This window comes from Camelus dromedarius, chromosome 16 (assembly GCF_036321535.1).
Source record: "Camelus dromedarius isolate mCamDro1 chromosome 16, mCamDro1.pat, whole genome shotgun sequence".
Classification (NCBI taxonomy): domain Eukaryota; kingdom Metazoa; phylum Chordata; class Mammalia; order Artiodactyla; family Camelidae; genus Camelus; species Camelus dromedarius.
Window position 1 is genome coordinate 50425146 of NC_087451.1, and position 24658 is coordinate 50449803.

The following is a 24658-nucleotide window of genomic DNA, read 5'->3' on the forward strand; positions in this document are numbered from 1 at the left end:
ATGCAGGAAGAAGAGAGAGCAGCTCCTCGGTGCTGGGATTCCGATGCCGAGGCTGAGCGTCTCTGCTCACTGCAAGCCCTTTGCAGCCTTCGGTGACCATAGCCCTTTCCCTGAGTTACCCTCTGAGGACACCTACTCCTCACACCCCAGGAGCCCTAACTGAGGCAGAAACAAACAAAAGTATACAGAGAGAAAACTGCACGGAGAGATACCAAAAGCATCACCCTTCCTTCCTCTAAGTGGGGGTTCTCTGGGTTATTTCCCCCTGTTTATCTGGTTTCCCCCCAAATCTACACTAAGCAGATCCTCAGACCTTGCTGGCCGACAGGACCCCTGGCAGCGGCTGTTGACTCTTTTTCGTGTCTACACTGGCCCTGCCCATCTCCGTCCTTTTTGGAGGCGCTGTGCCTGTGCTGAATTCACGTCTGTGCGGCCCCTTCCCTTTTCCCCAGGCCTTTTAGTGATTTCCATTTCCTGAGCTGATCTTCCTCTCCCTCCACCTGGGGCTTCTCACAACACCCGCCCAGAGGGAAGTCTCGTTCCATGTCTGAGTTCCTCTCTCTGAGCTCCTCAGAGCCTGTCCTGTTCTCCTGCAAGAAGACAAGCAGAACAGCCCAGGGTAATGGAAGACAGTATTTCCAAGTGGTTAGAGTTCTAGGCTTTGGTGTCAAGTTGATGCCAGTTTCAGGTTGTACCACTTCCTGGCTGTGTGTCTTTGGCAAGTTTCTTAACGTCTCTGTGCTTCAGTTTTATTTTCTGTAAAATGGTTTCCAATCATTTCTTCCTTATTAGATTTGAGAAGCGCATCTGAGATAATGGGTATGCTGCATGAAGAAAGGTTCTGGACTCTGTAAATAGCAGTTCCGACTCCTCAGAAGTGTTTTCTGGACTGGGATGTCTGCTATGCGTCTGTGTCTCCCCTGAGAGGCCGGGAGGCCCCGCTTGCCTCTTCCTCACTGAGCTTCTGAGCGTGGCTAAGCTCAGGTTCCTCTGCGCCATCTGCCATCACCAAGCACCAGCGCGCTCCCCGTCATCCTTTGCCATTTAGGTCACAGAAGCAGTTGTGTCAGCGGCGGCTCTGGGGCTTGACCTCAAGAGCAGCCTGGCCGCCCTGGCTGGGGCACCTCCGACCCTGGCTGGGTCTGCTCCTGCTGCTGGCTCCCTTCAGGCCTTTTCCTGGACATTTAGGGGGAAGCTGAGTTCAGCTCAAGTCAATTCAGTACACACTGACGGAGCCCTTACCCTGTACCGAGCACGGGGGGCATGTGCGGGAATCAGCCTCAGTCCCAGAGGCAGACGTGTGACAAGGGAAAGACCCGGAAGGGCGGTACCTGCTGTCTTTACGGCAGGGCCGGGAGGCGGCGTCAAGCTGAGAGTGGGGACCGAAGCTGAGAGCGGGGACATCCCTGTGCTGCAGCGTTGAGGGAAGAGGAAAGCACAGTTTTAGGAACTAGGGAATAATTAAGGAAAGCTGTCAACCTCATCCAACCTAATGGACCCAATCCAGTCTAATTCAATCTCATCCAACCCACTGGGCTAATGAAGCCCACCCCACACGGGCGGAGAACCAGCATGGCGCCAGGCACCGAGCTTCTCAGTGACCTTTGGGAATGGCGTATTCTGACCCCAGACCTGGGAGTCGGGTGGGGACCCCCCCCCCCCCCCGCCGCTTTTTTTCCCCTCAAACTGACTTCAGAAACAGACAAAAACTTTTACAAAAGCTGCTTTTCCTAGAAGGGAAACTTCAGAGCTGCAGACCTTCCCCGATGGCCTCTGCATGTGTGGGAGCAGAAGCAGGGTCTGGTGGGGGCTGTCTGCCGGGGACGGTAATCGCAGGACCAGCCTGGAGAGGAGGCTGTCCCTGCCTGGAGGGAGCAGGACCCCTCACTTCCAGCGTGTGAGCCTGTCTGTTAGCTGCAGGTCCAAACCATAAAACATACTTGTTCATAGCTGCATTATGTCTTTAAAAACCGCACAATTAATACATGAATATACAGCACATTTTTTGTTATAAATACTCCAAGGAATCCAGAAACAGTGGAAACTCTTGCATACTCAATTCTGTTCTTTTCCTCTGAGCAGCTGTCAGTATTTTTTAAATCCTTCAGAATTTTCAATTCTCCAGAATTTCTCTGTGTGCTGTCATGCATACATGTGCATTTATAAATACATAGTTTAGTTTAGCATGGGGGTGTTTTTTTTCGATACAAATGAGACCACGCTGTATGTATTGTTCTGACTTGTGTTTTTCACTTACCAGCGTGTCCGGGAAAAATCTCCCCAGGGGCCTCCAGAACTTCTTACCCGTTTTAACTGTTGCAGGAGGCTGGGGGCCCGTGCACATGTATTTGCCCTCCTGAATGTAATCACCCTGCTACTGACGAACATTGGTTTCTAAATGTTTGCTCTTACAAACAGTGCTGCAGAAAGGATCTTCATCTGTGCTCCTTGGGGTACATGTGTAAGTATTTCTTTAGGGCAGATTCCAAGAAGGAAAATCGCTCTGTTGAAGAGGAGGTGTGCTTTTTAATTTTAACGGATGCTGCCAAGTCCCCAGCCACCTCTCTAGGACAAAGGCTCCACCAGTTCACACACCCCTCAACATCTGTCTCATCTGCCCCCTCCAGTGGGTGGGTGGCTTCTTCTCTGGGGCCTTACCCCTCTTCTGCTTGTCCCTCTTACAGTCTTCTTGCCTCTCCTAGAGGCCTTGGCCAAATGCCACCTCCCTGTCCTTTGCCACCTAATTTCATCAAAGGTTTCCTTTTAAGGACTGGGAGTGCTATCTTAAAACAGAAAGCAGATAAATCAAGGAGTGATGACTGTCATTTCAGGAGTTTTTTTTGGTTCTACAATGGGATGTGCTGCAGGATTTGGAGCAATTCATTAACTGAAATTGACTCACTCTGGAATTCATCCATTTACCCATCCATTCATTCACTCACAGCGTTAGGGTCGCTGCTAGTTGCTTCAGAGTCCTTGCCTTCAGACAGCACACTCTCCTCAATGGAGCGAGACGTGCAGAACACTTGGGTTAGTTACGTAAATTTATATTAATAGCCAACTGGCTGTTGTTCAAATGCGTTAAATGCCAAAAGGAGAGCGATCTCAGTAGTTGAGAAACCAGAGACGCTTTAAGGATGGAGCTAACAGATTAGCACTAAGATTTACTAGCCCACAGCCAATGATTACGGGGGCTGTCCAGCCCGTTTATCACAGCATAAGTAAACACAGGGACTTCTCCATCCCTGGAAGGCAACAGCTGTTTTCAGCTGTGTGAAGGAGGAGGGGAGAAATAGGAAAGAGATGACTTCTCCAGGTCCCATTCCTCCTGCCCTTCCCAAGGGAGCGTGACCATCAGTAGGAATGCTCACATTCACTCATTCATTCTGGTTGATGTCTTTAAAAGATTTGTTTGTGACTATCTAACCTACCCAGTTGGCAAGAAGATTTCAGTCTGCATAAAGAGGTGTCCTCTACAGATTTTGGGGTTTTTTTGCCCCTTACGAAAAAAACCTTAGCCATCAGAAGCCAGCATCACCCTGATCAGAGTTCAGATGCTGCTCTTGATTCAAAAGAGGACACGGTGCTGGGGAGCAGGGCCGAACCAAGAAATGTTCTGATTTACTGTCTCCTGAGTAAGAGACAGTAGGTGAGTCAACAGACAGCAGGCCTCCTTCCTCTGCTGGGTCTGAGGAGGAAACAGGCCACTGAGAGGTAAGCCGCTGGCTTCCAGCGTCAGAGCCCAGTGCAGAGGGGATGCAGGAGAAGCTAGTTCTGCTCTGATGGATGCTGGTTGGGGGGGGGTAATCCCAAAAGGTCTGGATTTTGGACCCAGACTGAGGCTGCCATGTCAGTTAGAACCATTTTTGGCTTATCCATTTTTCTCTGTGCACTCAGTAAAATGATTTTTTTTTTTTTTTTAGTTCTTAGTTTTAAAGACTGTTGAATTCAGTTACATCGTCTCTGGAGGTTAGGCAGAGCTTAAATGGACTGTAAATTATTGAAGTTAGCCCTCAGAGATCATTCTGCAACATTCCACCTATCCATCCTTCCATCTAAGAATTATAAAACCTAAAATTTTCCCTTAAGAAGTTTACGATGTACTGGGGGCATATTACACAGACACATACAGCTCTCAATCTGTGATTGATTGATTGTCTGCCTCTCCTGCTGGACTGTGAGCTCTGAGAAGAGCCAGGTCAGTCCCGTCCATCACTGTATCCCTCATGCCCAACACAGCACCTGGTACCTACTGGATGCTCAGTAAATGACTGAGTCAGCAGGGAATGATCAAGGACTGGAGCAGGAAGGCTCAAGGCCTGTGCAGGGGTCAGTGTGGATCAGAGCAGGGCTGGAGAGTAGTGGGGTACAGCCACTGGGAAAGGTGATAGCTGGAGCCAGGAGGTAGAACCTGGCCTTTATTCTCTAGGTTGGGACAGACATTAACGGGTATCAGGCAGGAGAGTGGGAGGATAAAGTAGGCTCTTTCTCTCTCTCTCATGCACTCATTGACTCATTCATTCCACTCAATACAATTATCAAGCATCTTCTATATGGAAGGCACCATATAAAATGCTGAAATATAAAGAACAGAAATAAGACAGAGTCTTATTCTCCAAGAGCTCACAATCTGGTAGGGGAGACAGCTAAGTAAACAGATGATTATAATGTGTAAATTTTATGCGAGAGATTCACACAGAGTACTCCAGGATGGCCTTCTGGAGGAGCGGAATCTCGAAGGACATGCACAAATTAGGCAAGGAAAGGGTGGGAGGGGTGTTGTTGGCAGGGAGAGAGAGGAGAGAGCATGTGATGCTTGGGAAAAACTGCACACAGTTTAGGATGGTTGGTGCTTTGTGTGGGAGGCCGGGGGAGTAGAGAGAGATGCTGCCGAAAAGTAGGCAGGGGCCCAAACATAAAAGGCTGTGAAGAGGTTCCTGGACTTCATCCTTGGGGAAAGGAGGGAGGGAGATGCTCAGATTTGTATTTTAGGAAGATCATGTTGACTCAGAGAATGGATTGGAGAGGGACACGATGGGTAGCAGGGAGACCAGAGAGGCAGCTGCTGTTCTGACCCAGGTGAGGAATCAAGAAGGACTGAATTAAAGTAGTGTGTCCGGGGTAGGAGATAGTGATAGCTAGCATTTACTGAGCACTTGCTGTATGCCAGAGCTGTTCTGCGTGCATGCATTAACTCATGTGGTCTTCTAGTTACCCTTTGAGGTAGGAACCACCACTATTTCCTCATTTTACAGCTGAGGAAATGAGGCACAGGGTCACCATCTAGTAAATGTGTACTTGTACTCGGGCCATTTACAGAATTGGGGGACCTAGCGGGGAGCAGCAGTTTTGGGGTGGGGTGTGGGCAGGGGAAGAGGACGAGTTGAGTTTAGACTGTTGACTTGAGATGCCTGTGGGAATCTGAGGGGAGGTGCTTGGCAGCACCTGGATTGCTGTGTCTGGGGCTCAGGAAAGAGATCTGGGCTGGGGGTAGTGATCTGAAAGTCATGGTAAAGGGTGAGCTCATTCAAGGAGACTGCAGAATGGGACAAACGAAAAACAGCATTTTGAGGGTGCCCATCATCTAAGGGGTGAACAGAGAAAGAACTGCTTATGCAGGTGACTAAGGAGGAGCAGGCAGGGGGTGAGAAGGTAACCAGAGCAGAGCAGAGAGAACTGTGTCTCAGGGAGGGCGTGGCCAGCAGCGCACGCGCTGCTGAGAAGCCAGGTGGGATGCAGTGAGGAGTATCCTTGTTGACAAAGACTGGATTTGGCCACAAAGATTTCCTGGGTGACTTTGATGAAGAAGAGTTTCAGTGGGATGCTTCGAGGTGGGCTGGGAAGTGAAAGGGAGGTGAAGAAGCAGAGATAAGCAAGTCTGGAGAATGCTTGTGGAGACTCTGTTAGGAAGGGAAGGAGAGGGAGAAGGCAGAAGGGAGGCAAGATAGAATGGCTTCATCTCCTTCTAAGACTTGAGCATGTTTTATGTGGATCCGTTTTGGGATTCCCTCAACAGAGCTGAGCACATTGGCTCATCCGAGCCAAGCAACACTCCTTTTAAGGACCTTCTCCTCCTCCCTCCACCCACTGGCATCGCCTCCACTTTGATAAAAACAAACTCTCATTGTTGTAGAAAAACATGGTGAAAACCTGACTATCGGCAAAACCATCTGGAGATCTGAAGATGTTCCTCCCTTCGAGGCTGAGTGGTGACAAGGGATGAAGTAGCTGGGCTGATAGACGCTTAATTGATTCTGATTTTCATCTGTTTATGGGAAACAATACACCCTGCTGATCACGGAGGGGTGGCCACACAGCGGGCCATCCCGCCTTCTGGCGCCTCCCCGGTGCTTTCTGGAGCAGGACTGGATGCTCCCCTATTTGTGTGGCTCTAGCCTTGATAGTTTGGGAGTCGCTGAAGGCATGTGTAACCAGTTGTGTCCCCTGCCTTGAAAAACCCGACTGAGCAAGCGCCCATTTCTAACGGAGCCCACGAAGCGTATTAAGGACCACGGATCTGACTGGTAGATTGACAAATGAGTCTTCTCTTTGGAAAGGCACTTAAGAGGCTATATTTGGAAGCTTGAGAGGAGCTGTCAAAAGCAGTTGGCGGGCACCTCACCCAACTTCTGGGCTTTTAAAATTTGGGGTGGAGTGTGGAATAGATACTGTTTCTCATTGTGAGCCACGGTAGATTTCCCTCCAAATGTTGGAGGTGTGGCCAACCTACGCCGAAGGCAAAGGCTTAGGTTTGAGTAGGAGCTGACTGTGCGCACACAGCCTGCTAGGGACCTAACTGGGGCCGGAAGGACCCAAACACTTGTGTTTGCCTTGTGTATTTACATCCTCCCAAGAGGCTTGCAGGCAGCTGCTCCATGCAGGATATGGTGTGATGATGGCATTCTCATGGTACTTTGGATACAGTCCAAACAAGGATCTATCATAGAGTCCGGGTTGTGGAACTGGAACCCAGCGGCTCCACACTTGTACCAGAAGGGGTTCCTGGTGAGAACTGGAGATCTTCGGGCAGTGATAGCCCACCTTGGCTCCCCACGGTGTTTCTGGGACTCTCAAATATAAACCCAGAACCATTTCTCCAGGAACCTTTCTGAACAATGAGTCTGGTGGCCAACCGACTACCCAGCGCCTCCAGATTCATTCTTAAGCCTATCAAGAAGCATGGGCAGGGTGACTGATTGCCTAAAGATTTGATGGACACATTGGACAAACATTTAGAAAACAAAAATCACCATCAGGCTCTTGGAGGAGGAAGTGGGTGACGAAAATTTTCTGATATCAAATCATGACCGGAAGTCCCATTAGGGTTAGCAACCCCCTTCAGTTAGGGGCAAAGAGTCTGACTGGCCACGTCAACGCTGCAGACAGCTTGTCTTGTGCTCTTACCAAGTGAACGTCCCGGCTTTGCCCTTTCACATCTATTCACTCACTCATTTAATTCTCCCCATGTTCCAGAATCAGGTGCTCACCCTCCCCATCTGATCCATCCACTCTCGTGTACACAGACGGCTTCCAGATCTCTCTCTCCAGCCTCGACCCTTTCACGAGCTTTTGCTTTGATTTGAGTCTCTACGTGGGCAGCCAGACATGATCCAGAGAGCGTCATCCATCACCGGCTGGCTCAACAGCCTCAGGGAGAAGGGGCCCTCGGGTCAGATTTTAATGGGAGTTTGGCGGGGTGGGCGGGGGAGGCAGGGAGAGCATTCCAGTGCAGCAAGTTTGAGTGTTCTCTGGATGCAGAGTGCAGATTTGAGCAGTAGCGTATATTCATTCTTTCAACCATGCAATTTACCGAGCTCATACCCAAGCAAGGCACAGGGGATAGCCCATTCTTGCTCTCAGGGAGCTCCCAGTCTACACGGTGAGACAAGGGCTGATGGAGGCTAAAGAAGGCAGTTTTTAAGAGGTGTAAGGAGCGTGATGCACAAGGGGAGGTAAGTCCTGAAACTTCTGTGTCCCTCAGGAGTGCGACAAAATCGGCAAGAAACCCGCTTCGTTCCGTGAGCGCTCCAAGGCCAGGGCAGGCCTTGCTCAACTTCATTTTTCTGGCACAAGGTGCTCAGCGAATATTTGGAACATTTTCTCAAGGACTAAATGAACATACAAGGCGTCCTATGGGGACACTAGCTGCTTCTGGAGGAGTGGCAGGACGGGACTGGGAAGGTCTTCTTGGAGACCGTGATCTTTGAGCAGTATCTAGAAAGATGAATAAGGCCTTTGCCAGGTAGATAAGATGAGGAAGGGCAGCCGGGCAGAAGGAACAGTGGGTGCAAACGCACGGAGGCAGGCACCAGAGAGCATGGAGTGTCCGGCGGGTGGTTCTCCCATGCTGGAAGGTAGGGACATGATGGTTAAGCACAGGCGGATGATGTGGCTGGCGAGGGGGCAGGGGCCGGGTGGAATAAGACCTCCGACGCCATTCTAAGGAGTTGGGCTTTTGCAAATTACAGGAGGCCCAGGAATTTGAGGGTTTTAGGCAGGGCAGGGATGTGGCCACCATGTGTGTGGGCTGAAGCAGGGGTACCACCAAGGAGCATGCCCAGAGACTCTCTTCTAAAGTTTTAGGGTGGCTATTACCCAGGTCCCTGCTTCTCACCACCAGAAACTCAGGTTCTGCCTCCCAGACCTGGGGAGGGGGGGTTATCTCACATGTCCCTACCACAATTCACCTTCACAGCACCCTACGCTACTTGGCATGAGGGAGGGAGTCAACAGCTGGCAGAGCAGGGAGCAGGTGCAAAACTGCTCTGAGCCAAACTGCCAGGTGCTACCCGTGTGCCTGAGTGACCCCCAGGCTGCCAGTGCTGGAGGCCCTCTGACATCATCCAACTCCATCCTCCCATTCTGTGGATGGGAAACCTGAGGCCCAGGGAGGGAAGCAACCCGTCCAAGTTCTCATGGCACAGACAGGACCAGAATCCAGGCCCCCTGGGCTCCCAGTCTGGTGTTCTCTCCTCAGGTAGATCTTCTCAAAGTTGAGTCCTGCTACTGCCCCAGCTCTACGATCTGCCGCGAGTTACTTGGCTGTGTAGTTCTGTCATCTGGAGCACGGTGACAAGAACGGCTCCCTTCCGGGGTTGTTGTGGGGATTAGATGAGACAACGCACGCCAAGTGTCTGCAGCTTGATGCCTGTGGGTAGTGGGGTGGCCAGGTAGAAGGAACTGTTCCTGTTCTCGCCCCTTGGGTTTCTGTTTCTGCCCCCAGGCTGTTACCCCACTGCCTGTCTCTGGTGGTGGTGGTGCTGGGGTGGCCAAGGGGCTCCTACAGCAGCTGAACTGGGGTGGGGGCACTTCTCAGATGGTCATACCTTGGCTTGATTGGGTTTAGGGCAAATACTGATTGAAAAAAAGCAATCTTTGGTCTGGGTGACAGCCCAATCATGTGTTCTTTGGGATGACAAAGTACAGTGAAAAATACTGAGAGAAGTGCAGGTGTGTGTTTTTGCACAGGTGGGTGATTTTACCAGGCAAAAGGACTTTCCTGTTTACAAAGGGGTTCATGGCAGGATTCCTGTAAGTCACCAGTTCTTCTTAGGACTCTCCCTCAGGACTCAGTTTCTCTGGCACGACTCACACCAGCCTTCTAGTGAAGGGCCTTCTGCTCCCCGTTGTCTTGCCATCCCTGCCTTTCTTGCAAGATTCCCTTGAGCTCTGAGCATGGGAAGAGTGTAGCTGCTTATAGATCGTAAGACCACCATGATTTTATGTGACATCAAGAAAGAGAAAGAACTGCCAACTGTAAATGAGATGCAATTGATTGGGGGAAAAAAAAACCCCAATTTCAGAAATGTTAAGACATGGGAAAAAAAAAAAAAAACCCAAAACCCATGCATTAGAATCAATTTGAGAACCAGAGTCAGCTGGATAAGTTAGTTCTATCGACAAAATGAGAACATACAAATGAGGGCCAATCCCCAAATGATACTTGGGTTAATATTACTTAATGATTATTTTTCCATTGTGAAAGAAACCAGTAATAAACAGGCTCTAGAAGGACGCACGCGGGCCTGTCTTGTTCAGCACCGGATCTCCATCACTCTTAGTAAGTGCCCAGCCAGTATTTGTTGAATGAATAAACAAAGCAAAGCCACGTTATAAGACATGTGGCAAACCCAGAAAATGAATCATCCAGAATTCCCCCACTGTGGGTATTTTGTCTTATTTCCTTCGAGTCTTATTTCCTTTTATGAATATGCTCTTTTATATGTGTGTAAACATAATGTATTATTAGATTTAGCTCCAGGATGTGTTTTTGTATTTCTCTATTAATATGAATGAAATAATGAGATGAGACGGTGCGGGAACGCTTTGAAGACTGTGAAATGTTTAACCAAGTATCTTATTATTAGTTATAATAACCATAGCAATACTAATATGAATGAAGCTGATTTTCTGAAAATCTACTTCAAAGCAAACAACGAATTGGTCCTCTGAAGCTGGGAATCTGTTCTGTCCCTGATCACCACGGGGAGTCCCTCTCTTTCATGCTGGGAAGAGAAGGAGACTTAAGGGTTCTGAAAAGACGTCAACTCCAACTTCCCACCTGGCCTAGAAGCCTCTTTGGTGTCACTGATGGAGAGTTGGTGAGGACGGGGGACGACTCAGCACATCTCTCGGGACATGACTGACAGCAGCCTGCAGAAAAATTCCCTCTTTCCAGCCTCCGCTAGCGGTGAGACGAAGTTTCCCTGGGGGTTTCAAAGAAGGCTGTTCACTTCCTCTGCATGTTAATAGCAGTGTGGATGCCAGAGGGGTGTCTGCACAGGTAAGTCATCCATGATCGGGGTGGCGGTTACATGCAACAAACCACAGAGTCAGATCTGCCTTGGACAATTTTCATCAAAACTTCACCGTTCGATAGCCAAAGAATTCATGCGCACGCTTATCAGTCTAACCCGTGCCTGGTTCTTGGGAGGGAGGTGGGTTGACTCACAAAACATGCAGAAGGGAGGATGGACAGATACTCTCTCCCTGACCAAGCTCTAGCCAGGCTTTTCTGTGCCCTCTTCTCCACTAGGCTTCAACCCTGGCCTACAGAGGCCCGGACAAACCCTGACACAGTTTCTAGCAGCTCAAATCCAGATGCATGGGATGACCTCAGCCTCGTCAAAGTCCCTGCCTGAGGAAACTCAAGGCTGTCAAAAAAAATACCATTTCCATTAACAGCACACATGACTGTATCTAGACGAGATAAACAACAAGGACCTACTGTATAGCACAGGGAACTATATTCAATTTCTTGTAATAACATGTAATGGAAAAGAATTTGAAAAGGAAAAATATATATGTACGCCTATGTAGAACTGAATCACTTTGCTGTACACCTGAAACTAACATTGTCAATCAGCTACATTCCAATAAAAAATTAAAAAAACAAAAAAGAATTTACCGTTTGTCCCCACCAGTAGCTACAGGTAGGGCCCCGTCTCCCTGAGTTTGTGGAAGGAGAGGAGCCTAACATGGCTCGGGTCCAATTAGCAAACTCAGGTGGGTTTCCTGCGGACTGTTGTAACGTTTCATTTCCCAGACTCTGCTCAGGCGCCCTCTCTTCCTCACCCTTCCCCCTTGTTCTCCCTTTAAAATGCCAGGTGCCTTCTGCACAAATCGAAGTTGAGTTCAGTTCATGCTGAACCCTCTTCCTTATTGCAATAGTATATGACCGATTAAATGTGTCCTTGCTGCTTTAATGAGCGCCCGGCTTTGTTTATCTCGGACAGTATTCAGAGGCTGGCTATCACATCCAGGCTAACAGCTTGGGCTCCGGGCTTTCTGCACACCTTGACCTGTTAGTCTGCGTTCTTATTCTTCCTGATTCAGATCCTCAGCCCTAAACTTGGCTCCTGCCATCTGCTTCTTGCCCTCCCTCTTTGTCCTTAAGGATGGAGTTTTCTGGTTGCACCACTTGGCTCCCACCTTGCACACTCTTGCACGCTCCACCTCCGTCCACACCACCTGTTTCCATCTTTGGGGCTGTAGACGCCGGGCCAACCTCCCAGCCTCCTCTATCCCTGCCTCGAAGCCGCTGTCCCACCCGCTACGTGCTGCACTGAAGGTTGATCTATCTTGGCCTTTGGCAACTGCCCAGCTGTAAGTACTGGGAAAGTTTTGTGAGGTCACACCATTGATGCTGTCCCAGAGAGTCAAAAATACAGCTCGCTGAGAGACGTAAAACAAGTTTCTCATATAGAAGATCGCTTCCTAAAATGGCTAAAGAGATGTGATCAGTCCTGGATGAAAGATGATTTGAGCCATATTTTAATAACAAGCTGAGCCCCCGTGTTACGTGTGTATCTCTTTGCTGACCATTCCTTCCTGGTTCTCCCTTCCTCACACCCTAGAGCTGGGCTGCCTACCCCTCATTCACTGAACTCAGTGCTCTAGGCCTCCCAGGGCAAGTTGTCTTGGGTGATCTGGTTTAGAACTTCCTCAGACTCACAGTCTTCCCAGTTTTTATTCTAGGCACACCAGGAAATAAGAAGGGAAAAGCCTCCTGATGTCTCTCTGCAGTCCTGCTTTGAGACCTCCGTCCTACTGAGAATTTACGGAAGCCTCCCTTCTGAGATGTGAAACCCACGTCAAACACGAGGCTGTGCCCATCCCTCGCTCCACAGACACACAGATTGGAGGCAGCAATCCTGGCTGGCCTGGAGCATCCCAACCCCCGGCGCTAAATCAGAGAGGAAGGAAGCCTCTAAAAGCTTCCTTCCACTTAAACTCCATTACAGGAGGGTGATGGCCCGTCCCTGTTCCTTCTTGCAGGCCACTTTGCATTGTATTAACACAAGTGATGAAACATATCCAGCCCTGGTTAGCAGTTTCCCTTAGTATCCGCCGTCCTCCCATCCCACCCCCACAAAGATTTTTTTTTTCCTAGAATGATTCATTAAAAAAAAAAAATCAACCAATTCAGTGAGAAAGAAAAGTAAGCTGGGTTTTTCCAGCTTTTTAGGAACGAACAGGTGGTGCAGGAGAATCAGGTTGCAGAGGTCAACTGACGCCTTTCTCCCATTTCAGGGCGCATCCCTTTAGTGAGCGCAGCCCTGCTGCACCCTCCTGGGTGGATCCAGAGCCTCCCAGGAGTGGAAATCCCATTTCTCCTCCTCATGCCTCTGCAGATGGCCAGGAGAGGCCGGGACCACTATTCTAGAAAGCCCAGGAGACTTACCCTCTGCTCCTGTGTGGCCACGAAAGTCTGGAACCCTGGCGCCACCCCAAAGCCCAGCTCTTGGATGAAAGGCGGCTCAGACTGACTGTGGATCTGAACTTTCACTCCTGCTTCAAACGTCGTTTCCTCTGAAAGAACAAAGATGGACAGAGCCACGGGTCAGTGACAACAGCTGCTCGTGGAGTCCTGGGACTGAAAAGCTCAAAGAGATGCTAGAAAGGCCCACAGTGGGCAGAATCATGGCCCCCAGAGATTCCACACACCCTCATCCCCGGACACGGTGGCTACGTCACCTTACACGGCGAATAGGATGCTGCAGATGGAGCTAAGGATTGTCCTCAGTTATCCAAATGGCCCAGTGTGATCACAAGGGTCCTTATAAGAGGGGGGCACGGGGATCAGAGACTGAGAGAGAATGGAAAGATGCTATGCTGCTGGCTTTGAAGATGAAGGAAGGGGCCACAAGCTCAGGGATGCGGGCAGCTTCTAGAAGCTGGCAAAGGCAAGGGAATAGACATTCCCCTAGAGCCTCGAGAAGGAAGGTGGCCCTGCTGACCCTGGGAAGCCCATTTTTGATTTCTGGCTTCCAGAATTGTAAGATAATAAATGTGTGTTGTTGCAAACTGCTGAGTTGGTGGGTAATCTGTTTCAGCAGCAATCAAATAAAACCAAAAACCAAAAACCAATGAATTCAGGTCAGTTAAGCCAAATCCTTGCTTCAATCTCCAAAACTGTATAGAATGGGGTTATAAAGTGAGTCAAGCACCCATTCTCTTTATTTACTAACTTCTCTACTGGACCACGAGCTGAGACGAGGAGATCGGGAGGAAAACATGACGATATGGCAGTAGAAATAAACATACTGGGCTGGCCTGTAACCCAAGTGCCTGCCCCTTGGAGCTGCAGGAGATGGGTAACCAGAAATGAAGCTTCTCCCTTTTTTTTCCTTGGCAGGAGAAATGGCTCTTGGCAGTGAGGGGTGGGGGTAGGGGGCAGAAAGGGATGGGATGGGAGAGCTTGGCTCATCCTATATATTGGCGCTCAAAATGGGTGGAGAGGGCACCTGTGGGATATATCAGCCTTCCCTGGGTCTCCTCTGTCTCACTCTCTACAAACAGACTCCAGAATGAGCTTTCCAAAACGCAAACCTGTGTAACTTACAAGGAGCCTCCTTTCCTTAGCCCGCCCCTGTTCCCGCCTTGCTCTGGGCAGCCCTCTGCTCTGTGGAACCATGTGGTTGAACCACCAGGGCCACCGGATTGGTTGTCCCGGGTACCTGCTCCACACGGATGCACGGGTATCTCCTGCCTGGAATGTCTTTCTACTTTGTCCGCCAGACCATCTCCCCACCCTGCGGAGTCAGCCCCCAGTCCCACTTAAAGCAACTCCTCGTATGCCTGATAAAGCCTTTGCCACATCCTGTCACGGTCCTTTATCTGACTGTCTTTTCCACCAGCGTGGAGCATCCTGAGGCCAAGTTCTGGGCTTTCTGTCTGGATCTCAAAGGTCCTGCACAGGGCCGGGCATCTAGCAGACACCCAGGGGATGCCAGCTGAATGAATGAGTAAGAGATGTGTGACTCAAACCTCACTCATGTATTAATGGGCAAGGCCCATCTAGAGTCCACATCAAGGAGCGCTCCGAAAGCAGAGGATGGGGAGAGGACGGGTAGATGCAGAAATCAGGGAAGACGGAGCAGGGGAGAAAGGGAGGTCAGAGGTCAAGGAGGGGAGATGTGTCAGCACTGGGGCCATAGCATGGGGTAAGTCTGGGGACGCGTTCCAAAGCTGGCACAGATGAGAATGGCGAGGAAGGAAGGGCTGGGGCCAGGCACAGGAATGGGCAGGACCCAGGACCACCTGACAGCCTGGGACTGAGGCAGGGGGAGGGGTCTGGAGCTGGGTGAAAAGTCCAAGCCTCAGGGCACAGGGAAAGAAAGGGTTAGTAGGCAGACAGGGACCAGAGGGAAGGCCAGGCAGGGCTCTCACAGTCCAGACGGGGAGTCCAGTGGCTGAAGTGGGGCTCAGGCAAAAGAGAGCTTCAGCCAGGATTCCTTCCATAAACATCTTCGTGGGGCCGGAGAGAATCCAGGGCCATCCACGAATACCACCCCCCGCCCTGGGCCGTCCTCCAGCTGATTCAACTCCTCCATCATCTCTTTACTCAGACGGCTCCATCCAAACTCCTGCCCACACGTCCGGGCGAGCCTGTGGTTTGCGGTCTATCTCTCCCATGGGCCTGGCCCTCATCATGGGGAGGGGCTGTGGGAGGGGGAGGATGGGTGGGAAGAGGAGGGCGGAGTGGGCAGCTTCCATCGGCTGTGCTTCCTAAGGTCTAAGAGAAGAGCTGGGGAGAAGCCCAGGAGCAGGAGCATAAACAGGCTTGAACGGGAGACAGAGTGAACGCTCAGTGATACTGGGACACAGGGAGGCTTGTGTTTGGATGAACCGAAAGCATGTTCAGTGAGCTGTGGGGGTGGGATGGGAGAGATGCCCAAACTTGTTTTCCAGAGCTCGCTGAAGCTGTGCGCCTGCTATGTAAGTGAGCTCGAGAAACCTTAGAGCCAGGGAGACAGGCTCAAAGGGGGAACCCGTGGTTACAGGGAGAAATGAGAAATGAGGCCTTTGTGCCAGCAGCGCCGTGGGGAGTGGGCAGAGCAGAGAGCCAGGCATGCCTGTGCAAGTGAGAGCCGCCCGAGGCGTCTCAGACTGGCTTCGGGTCCGGAAGGGGAGTTGATTCCAGAAGCAGCAAGAGCTGGCGCAGAATGAATTCCTCAAGTATTCTCATCATTACAATCAGCAGCAACTGGATGGGCAGAGGCAGAAGAGAGGGACGAATGAGGTTTCTGCCCTCTTCAGAACACGCCGTCCAGGAGAACCTTCTGCCAGGATGGACCGTTCTAGAATCTGTGCTACCCAGCGTGGTAGCGTTAGCCATGTGAACCGTGACCAGTGCAAATGAGGAACTCAGTTTATCGTTAAATAAATCAGTTTAATTTCCTCCCCAGTTTTATTGAGGCATAACTGACAAGTAAAACTGCGAGCTATTTAAAGTGCGCAATTTGATATACGCATACATACACTGAATGGGAAAGGATTCCGCCCGTCGGGTTAATTAACATTTCCGTCGTCTCACACATTTACCTTTTTCCCACCTGCTTTATTTATCTTTTTTTAATCCAATCGAATTTAATGAATTGAGCTTAAGTGTGAGTAGCTACCTGTGGCCGGCGACAATCTTAGTGGGCAGTGCGGTTGTAGAATGCCAGCTGTGAGCAGACCCCAGCCCTCTCTGAGCCTCTGGGGTGACCAGGGCTCCACCACCCCGCTTTCCTAAGCAGGTGCCCATGTGGGGGTCTCTGGACTGGAGGCCCTGGGTGATTTGGGCGGGGCTCTGAGCAGCAGAGCTGTGCGCGTGCGTGGTCAGCCCATGACTGTCGTCCCACATCCTCCCTGACCCTGCTTTTCCCAAAGCACCGCTTACTCTCACATCTCCAGATAGAGTTTGTTCCTTTCTCGTCACAGAGCTGGCCTCAGTTTCCCTCTGTGAAATGGCCCGCTCCAGTCCCTGCCTGATACCCACCCTCAGGCTCCCCCACTTCCTGGACGCGGCATACTTCAGGGCAAGGACGAAGGCCCGCTTTGAGAAACGGCATCATGAAGCATGGACAGTTAGAGCCACAGGCCCAGCGCATGCACCTCCAAGGTTCCCAGACGAGAATGCACGCTGAAATCATGCAGGGAGTTCTGGGTGACCATTCGGGGGAGCCACCCCTAGAAATGCTGATTCTGTCGCGCTGGGGTGAATCCCAGGCATCAGCACGTCCCGGGATTCTGATACGGGTTATCCGAGGCCAAACACATTTGGGCAAGCGGTGACGTAGTTCAGAGAGGGCAAGTGACTTGCCCAAGGACACACAGCAAGTCAAGAGCAGAGCAGGGGCCAAAACCAGGTCTCCTGACTTCCACTTTCTACCCCACTAAGGGTGGGGTTTATTTCGTGGGAGCAGATGTCCCAGTTCACAGCTCTGGGGTTCTGACTGGGGGTGGGGGAAAGGAATATCTCTTTCATTGTCATATCCCCTAAGGCTCCTAGCACAGTGCCTGGAACGGGGCAGAGCTCAATAACTGTTTGTCGAATGAAGCAAATGAGTAAGGAAGTGTCCTCTGCTGGGTCCACAGTTCCCTGCCCTCTGACCAGCTGTGAGTCTGCCCAGGGTCTGGCTGGACCCTGAGAAACACCCGCACCACACGCCGCCCAGGCGACAGGCTTCCTCCCACGAAGCAGGCTGCAGAAGGTCTCCCCCGCAGCCACGCAGCCGGGCCACACACAGAGCAGCAGCAGCAACAATAGCCAGGACCACCCTTACAATTCTCCCGTCTCAGGGCAAAATGACATGCGCGGCCCCTCATTAAAAAAAAAAAAAAAAGATTGAGAATTTCAAGAACAGCAAGAGCAAAGCATCAAACCCAGAGTGAGACCCTCCTGAGCCTGTGTGACGGCAAAGGTCGCACACCCGGGAGGCCAGCCCTGATCACAACCCTGATGGGTGCTGGACAGAACTGCTCCCACCACCTGCCTGCTCCTCTCACCACCAAATGACCCCACGCCAAGTTACTTCAAAGAGTGCGGGCCCCTAATGCAGTGAAGGATTGGTTTACACTTCATGAACGGCAGGATTCGAAGTCCCAGAGAGAGAGAGAAAGCGGAGAGATGGGGAGGTGATTCCACACCCGCAGTGTTACGAGCTCTTGTTCATGGGGACCCGCCTGAAACCCCGAGCGCTTAACAGGGAAGATGATGTTGAATCAGGAGGAGGGTGAGAGTCCAACCTGCAGAAGCCAGAGTCTACCCACTCTTTTTAGGAGCAGAGCCATGGCCAGCCAAGCGCACCAAGTGAAGTCTACCCGGGGAGAATCTCCCATGCCTGCGGAAAGGACTGGGAAGCTCTGGGGTTGGGGGTGGGGGTAGGGGTGGGGGTGGGTGGGAGACGGAGCGTAACGGGCAGAATGCATAATGGGGCCGGGAAGGTACATCGCAATAAAAGCAGCTTGCATCTTTAATCTTTGCAAATTACAGGAAGCACATGGAGGAAATAAACACTGGAGAGGAGCAGGAAAAGCAGCTTCTCTGAACATCTGGAGGAATTTTTGAGGCTAAGGCAGGGGTGTGTGGGTACAAAGCAGTCATGTGTTGGATGAAGCTCTCTTTGTAACCATGGCTGGGGTAGCTAGCTTGAGAGGAGAGGGTGGGAGGGAGGCCAGCCGTGTGGTGGGACGCGTCTCAGTGCAGGGTGGCTTCTGTTTGTCCGGCTCCTGCCTCATCCTCTCCGCTCTGCTCTCTGCCCTGGGAGCTGCACTTTGGGAGGTGCTGTTGGGCCCCCTTGCTCTCTGGCTTTGGGTTGGCTTCAGCCAATGGTGGGCCCAGGTGGGAAACTGGAGGAGAGAGGAGAGTCAGGCTGGGATATTCAGTCCCTCAACTTGATTTGCTGGGTCCCTGTGGATTAGCTGCGGGCCACCTTGAAAGGGCACAGCTCCAGGCGGGGGCGGGGAGGTGGGGCTGGGGGAGCTCTCCATTCCGACAGCAGCCTTTTCGCTAGGCATGGTCATGGCTGTCCCCACTAGCAGGCTCAGGATCCCGCCCCATCCGTACTGCCTTCCCTCAGCCTTGTCTGCACTTGCGGGACTAATCCTTCATTCTTCTTTCCTTGCATTGCCCAGTCTGTGGGTGCTGTTGGGTTCCTCGTTGGATCCTGATGGGTAGAGAGGGAGGAGGCTGGAGGAGGCCCCTCTGCCGCACCATTCACTGTAGGACAGCCATTGGTTGGAGCATTCTTTGGGGTGGAGACCTCACTACCTGCAGGGGTAGCCTGTAGTTTCCAAAGTTCATCCTTGCGCAGAGTTGAAAATATCTGTTTATAGATTTTACCCCCTGCTTCTAGCCCCACCCTTCTTTCTAGGATCTGAACTTATTTACAAAACAGAAACAGACTCACAGACATAGGAAACAAATTTATGGCTACCAGTGGGGGAAATGGGTAGGAAGGGATAAATTGGGACTTCGAGATTTGCAGATACTACTATGTATAAACTAGATAAACAATAAGTTTCTTCTGTATAGCACAGGGAACTGTATTCAATATCTTGTAGTAATATATAATGAAAAAGAATATGAAAACGAATATATATATAGTCTATGTGTGACTGAAATGCTATGCTGTACCCCAAAAATTGACACAACATTGTAAACTGACTATACTTAAAAAAAAAAGGTCCTAAAAACCTGTTACTCCCTGTTGAACTGTTACCCCCTGTTGAACTGTTACCCAAAGCAACTTTTTTTTTTTCTTTTCTTTGTTTTCGTTTTTAAGGAATACTAGCTCTTGGTGGAAAGAATCAAGGACCAAATCAGAAGACATGGATTCAGGCATGAGATTGTCGGATGGTCCCTCAGTGTCCTGAGTGACTTACTTGCTTTACCACATCTGTGAAGTGGGTCTATCTGTTAAATGAGTCGAACTGCCCTGTCTACATCACAAGACTGTCTGAGGATCAGAGGTCAATATGCAGGCGGTGCGCCTTATATACTGTAGAATGCGGTACCCGTGTTGGCAAAGAAGATAGTTAATGTTAGGTCTTAGTTATGCCATGAAGAAGTGTGGTCACACCTAACGCATTCCTATTAAACAAAATATTTACAAAACATACAATAGCAAAGGCACCGAGTGTGGAATTGGGTCCACATTCGGTGACCTGGGTCTCATTACGAAAAGATTTATTCCAAGGATCCTTTAAATAATGAGTTTTCCTAGTGCATTCAGGCTCTGAGATTATAAATGACTTGCTTGGAGGGTTGATAAGTCTGAGTGGGCAACCTGTGTGCAGGAGAAAGTTCCAGGTCTCCAAAGCTGTAGGGGAAGTTGGTGGATGATTAAGATTCTATTGATAAAAATTCTGTTTACACACACGGCAGGCTGGGTATAACCAGGTTACGGAACAGATCACGTACATAGATCGTGATGTGACTGTAGAATTCAAAACCATTGGAAACATTACTGAATTCATAGCAACTTTTGTTACCAAATATTTTCTCAATCAATAAATGTAAAAAAGCAGGAGAGCATTCAGGTGGGGATGATGACTGAGAAATGTTTTGGTGTTAAAAGGCATTCTCGTATTTCCACAGGGTGGGAGAAACAGTGGTCTAGATCAGAGCTTCCCACACTTGAATGTGAGTCACTGGGGATCCTGTTAATATGCAGATTTGGGGGGGGCCTGAGATTCTGCATTTCTGACAAGCTCCCAGGGGATGCCAGTGCTCCTGGTGGGAGGACCACACTTTGGTGGCAGGATGCACAGGAAGACATCTCTGCTTTAGCAGAACACACTAGGCCCGTGGTGATCTGGCCTCTGCCTACCTCTCCAGCCCCAGGCCTCCCCGTTGGATCCAGCTACCCCAGGACACCAGAGCTGTTCTTGGCCTTTGCTCCTGAGTCCCCTCCCTCTGCCTGGCATCTTATCTCCCCACGACCCTCATGCCCCTCTAACTCCCGCGCACTGCGCAGCCACCTGCAGGCCTGAGACCAGGAGCAAAGGTCATCTCCTCTCTGAAGCCTCCCCTGAGAGACCTTTTTTCTCCCTTCCAGACCGATGAGCCCCTCCTTTGGGTCCCAGCTATCCTGTGTCAGCCAGGGCTGGATAACATTTGCCCACTTACACGGCTCCTGCCTAGACTGCAAATGCCTGCCACTCCTTAAGGCTCTTTACACAGAGCTGCTGGATCAATGCATTTCCATCTCCTACGTAAAAGGAGCCCTTGAGATTGTCTCTAGACTGTGAATGCTTTGAAAACCTGGACCGGGCTTTCCATCTGTGTCCCTGAGTGCCTGGCACATAGTAGGCGCTTTTGGCAATTAATTTTTGTGCATTTTTTTTAAGAAAAAGTGCATGAAGCAGGACTTCTCAGAATAATAAAAATCAGGCTTTTTCTTGCTGCTTAACGGATGCCTGCCTCCAACGGTGCTTTGGACACAGGACATCAATTCTCCAGGTTCCTTGCACCTGTGGAGACCGAGTATCCAGCACAAAGGCCCACTCTGAGAGTGAGCTCGGAATCCTAGCAGGCTGCAGCGTGCTCCCGTGCTCCATACTCTCAGAATTCAGGCCAGAGCCCGCAACCTCTCCTCTCGCGGAGGTCGTGGGTACCGGACACTATGAGTCTTTCCCCTGGGAGCAGAGATGTCAGGGAAACCATAGCAACCAGCCGCATCCACTCTTGCTAAGTCCCACTTGTGATGGGGGCTGGGGAAACGTGCTACTCTCAATAGCTGCTCAGGCCTTCCAGCAACGTGGAAAATTTATGATTATTTTTAATTTAATTTTAATTTCTATCAAAGCAATATATGTACATAATTTAAAAAGCCAAATGATGCCCCAAGGCTGTCTAGTAAAAAAACAGCAGTTTCCTGCTCTACCTCTCTTCCACCCCCAAGTCCCCCTCCTCAGAGGCAACTCCTCTCAACTGTTTAAACTGTTTCTTGTGCTACTGACTTTCAGATTTTCATGGACACCAAGTACTTGACAGTTATTTCTTGGTTTTTAAAAATTTTAGACATTATCTATTGAATTCCTACCGTGGGAGCTTCTCACATGAAGCATCCTGCCATATTCACTTCCCTTTCACCTTCCTATATGTGGTTAGGTCAGTAACCAACATAAAATATCCATAATTTTACATAATTATGACTAGGTAACTACTGTCCACACTCCAGCCTTATAGTATCTAACCTTTTGGGTCCTCTTATTGTGAAACTATTTTGTTTTTCCTGGTTTTATTTTTTTTTCCTTCTTGTTTGTTGGTTTGTTTGGCTTGCTAGGTACCAATCACAGAAATGGCAAAAAAAAAAAAAAGAACAAAAAAGTCAAACTTACAGAAAGAGAGAGCAGAAAAGTGGTTGCCAGGGGCTAGGGGTGGGGGAAACAGAGAGGTTGGTAAAAGTGGACAAATTTTCAGTTATCAGATGAATAAGGTCAGAGGATTTCATGTAAAACATGGTGACATTAGTTGATTATACTGTAGCGTATAATTAAAATTTGCTGAGAGTAGAACTTACATATGCAGATATGTAGGAAACATATATAGTAATATGTTTGAAACCAAATTTTACCTTCACTTCATTGGTAGCTTGCTGGATACAGAGTTCTATCTTAGAAAAGACAGATTCCCACCCTCCCAAGCCCCTGCCTAAAATTTGAAGACATTTTCCATTGTCTTCTGACTTTAAGTGCACCTGTTCAGAAGTCCATTCTGATTCTGGGTCCTAGGTATGTGACTGCCTTTGTTTTTCTCTCCAGAAACTTTTAAAACTTTCTCTTTATCTCCATGAGCCTGCATTTCACAAGGTCTGGTTGTTTCACCACTTACTGCGGACAGGACTTGGTGAATTCTTTCGATACGGAAAATCACATGGGTCAGCTGGGAGTTTTTTCTTACTTTATTCCTTTGGCAACATCCTCTTCTCCACTCTCTCACTTTTGTTATTCTAGGACTCCTGGTTATAGGATGTTGGGCTTTCTGAATTTATGCTCTCATTTTCATATTTTGTTCTCTCCCATTCTCCATCTGTCTTTTTGTTTTACTTTTCAGGAGATTTCCTCAATTCCAATCCTTCTGTGGGTTTAAAAAAAATGTTTGCAATCACATTTTTAATTTCCTGGAGGTTTTTTTTTTTTTTAACTTTTCCTTTGAAAGTTAGTTTTTAATAGCATCCTATTTTAATAGCTGATGTTTATGAATGTGCTATCATCTCTTATCTCTTGAGAGTTTTAATTAAAATGGTTTGATGTTTCCTTCTGCTCCCTACATTTGTTTTTTTTTAATTTATGAAACGTACATAAAGACTAGTATTATTCAAGCATTTTCTAAGTATTTCACAACTATTAACTCATTTCAATCTTTCTATCAATCTTACAGAGTAGATAATATTATCATTCTTATTTTAGAGGTGATGGAACTGAGGCTCAGAGAGGTTACGTAACCTGCCCATGGCCACATAGCTGGTAAGTTGTGTATAGCCAGGATTTGATCCCAGGCTCTAGAGCTTGTGCCATTAACCATTATCCCTATTTCCTCAAAGTTTCTTTTTTGTTTGCTTTTGGTTGCTTTGCTGTTGATGGCTTCCCTCAAATGCCTGGCTTTTTGACTGTCCATTCATAGTTAAGAGGTATTTACTCCAGACCATCTTCCTTGTGTGTGGGAGGACTTACACAGGGGACTTCACTAGGGTGACCTAACTAGGTCATTTGTGTGGCGACTCCTGACTGTCATTCTCTGGGAATTTTTCCTTGAGTTTGTCAGTGTCTCCAGGAAGGGAGTCCCCCAGACTTCTGCTTGGGGGTGGGTGGGGTAGATTAGCCTGGCTGGGGTGGGGGCGGTTTCCTGACTCAGTAAGCAGAATTTCACCTTATTTCCTTGTTTTCTGTAGAATCTCACCCTCGCCCTCAGCTTTGCCTGGCTTCCCCCAGCCCAGAGCCTGTTTCAACCTTATCTTCTGCTGGGGTGCACTGAGATTTTTATCTGGCTGTTTTGGGCCATGGGAGGCTATCTGGGGGACTGAACAGCTCCCTGTACAGACTTATAACTAATCCTCCAAGATTTTAGCTGCACCTTTCTGCCCCGTTGTCAGCAGTATCTGATGCCTCTGGTCCCCGATCCTTTCTGGTTTGGGGGTCGGGTCCGTGGTGAGAACTGTTTGGCTTTGGTTGGTTTCCCTGAGCAGACCCTCCTCCTTCATCCTTGTCTGCTCTGCCAAGTCAGCTACCATCTGCTCTCTATTTTCCAAAAATTTGCTGACATCTACTGTTTCTTAATAGATGGGGTTTGGGGAGTTAACCTCCATGAACACTTAGGTTCAATCCACTGTGTCCAACCGAAAGTCTAGACGGTTAACTTCCCTACGGCTCTGGAGTTCCTTTCACCATCCTAGGAAACGGGGGAGAGATGCTCATAGTTGATCTCTGGGATGGACATGGCCATAGAATCAAGGGACAGTTTTCAGTCCCAATATCCTCAGTTGTCCATTCAGTGGTTTTCAAACTGAGTTCCTTGGAGCCCTAGGGTTCCTCAGGGAATGTCTCAGGGCCCACCACAGTGAGCATGGAAAGATCAAACTGGGGCCCCCCTCTTGAGCTGAACCAGAACACCTCTACCTTTATCTGTTTTATATATTTGGGCTGTGCTAAAGCTTTTGTTCAATACAGAGATTCTGCTATGGGAAAGAAAAAGAGGAAATGTTGGAAAAGGGGAGCAGCTATAACCTATCATTATATGCCATTCTCTCTCCAAAGATGTCACTGGAACCTTGTTTTTTATTTTTTTTCCCCCTGAGCTATTTTCATGGCAGTGCTTTTACAATCACATTTCAAGCATTAAAGGAATGTAGTGGAAGGGGAATCGCTTTTGGGTCCATAAGTGGGT

General features: G+C 49.3%; 1 protein-coding gene across 2 annotated transcripts in view; it reads right to left on the reverse strand.

The window, feature by feature from the left end:
- Positions 1 to 24658, reverse strand: part of ASIC2 (acid sensing ion channel subunit 2) — a 951704-nt gene that overhangs the window by 49982 nt on the left and 877064 nt on the right. For both annotated transcript variants that reach the window (XM_010979034.3, XM_064495925.1), the window contains exon 3: positions 13184 to 13311. In XM_010979034.3, coding sequence (XP_010977336.2) covers positions 13184 to 13311 — 128 coding nt within the window. The remainder of the gene's footprint in view (positions 1 to 13183; positions 13312 to 24658) is intronic.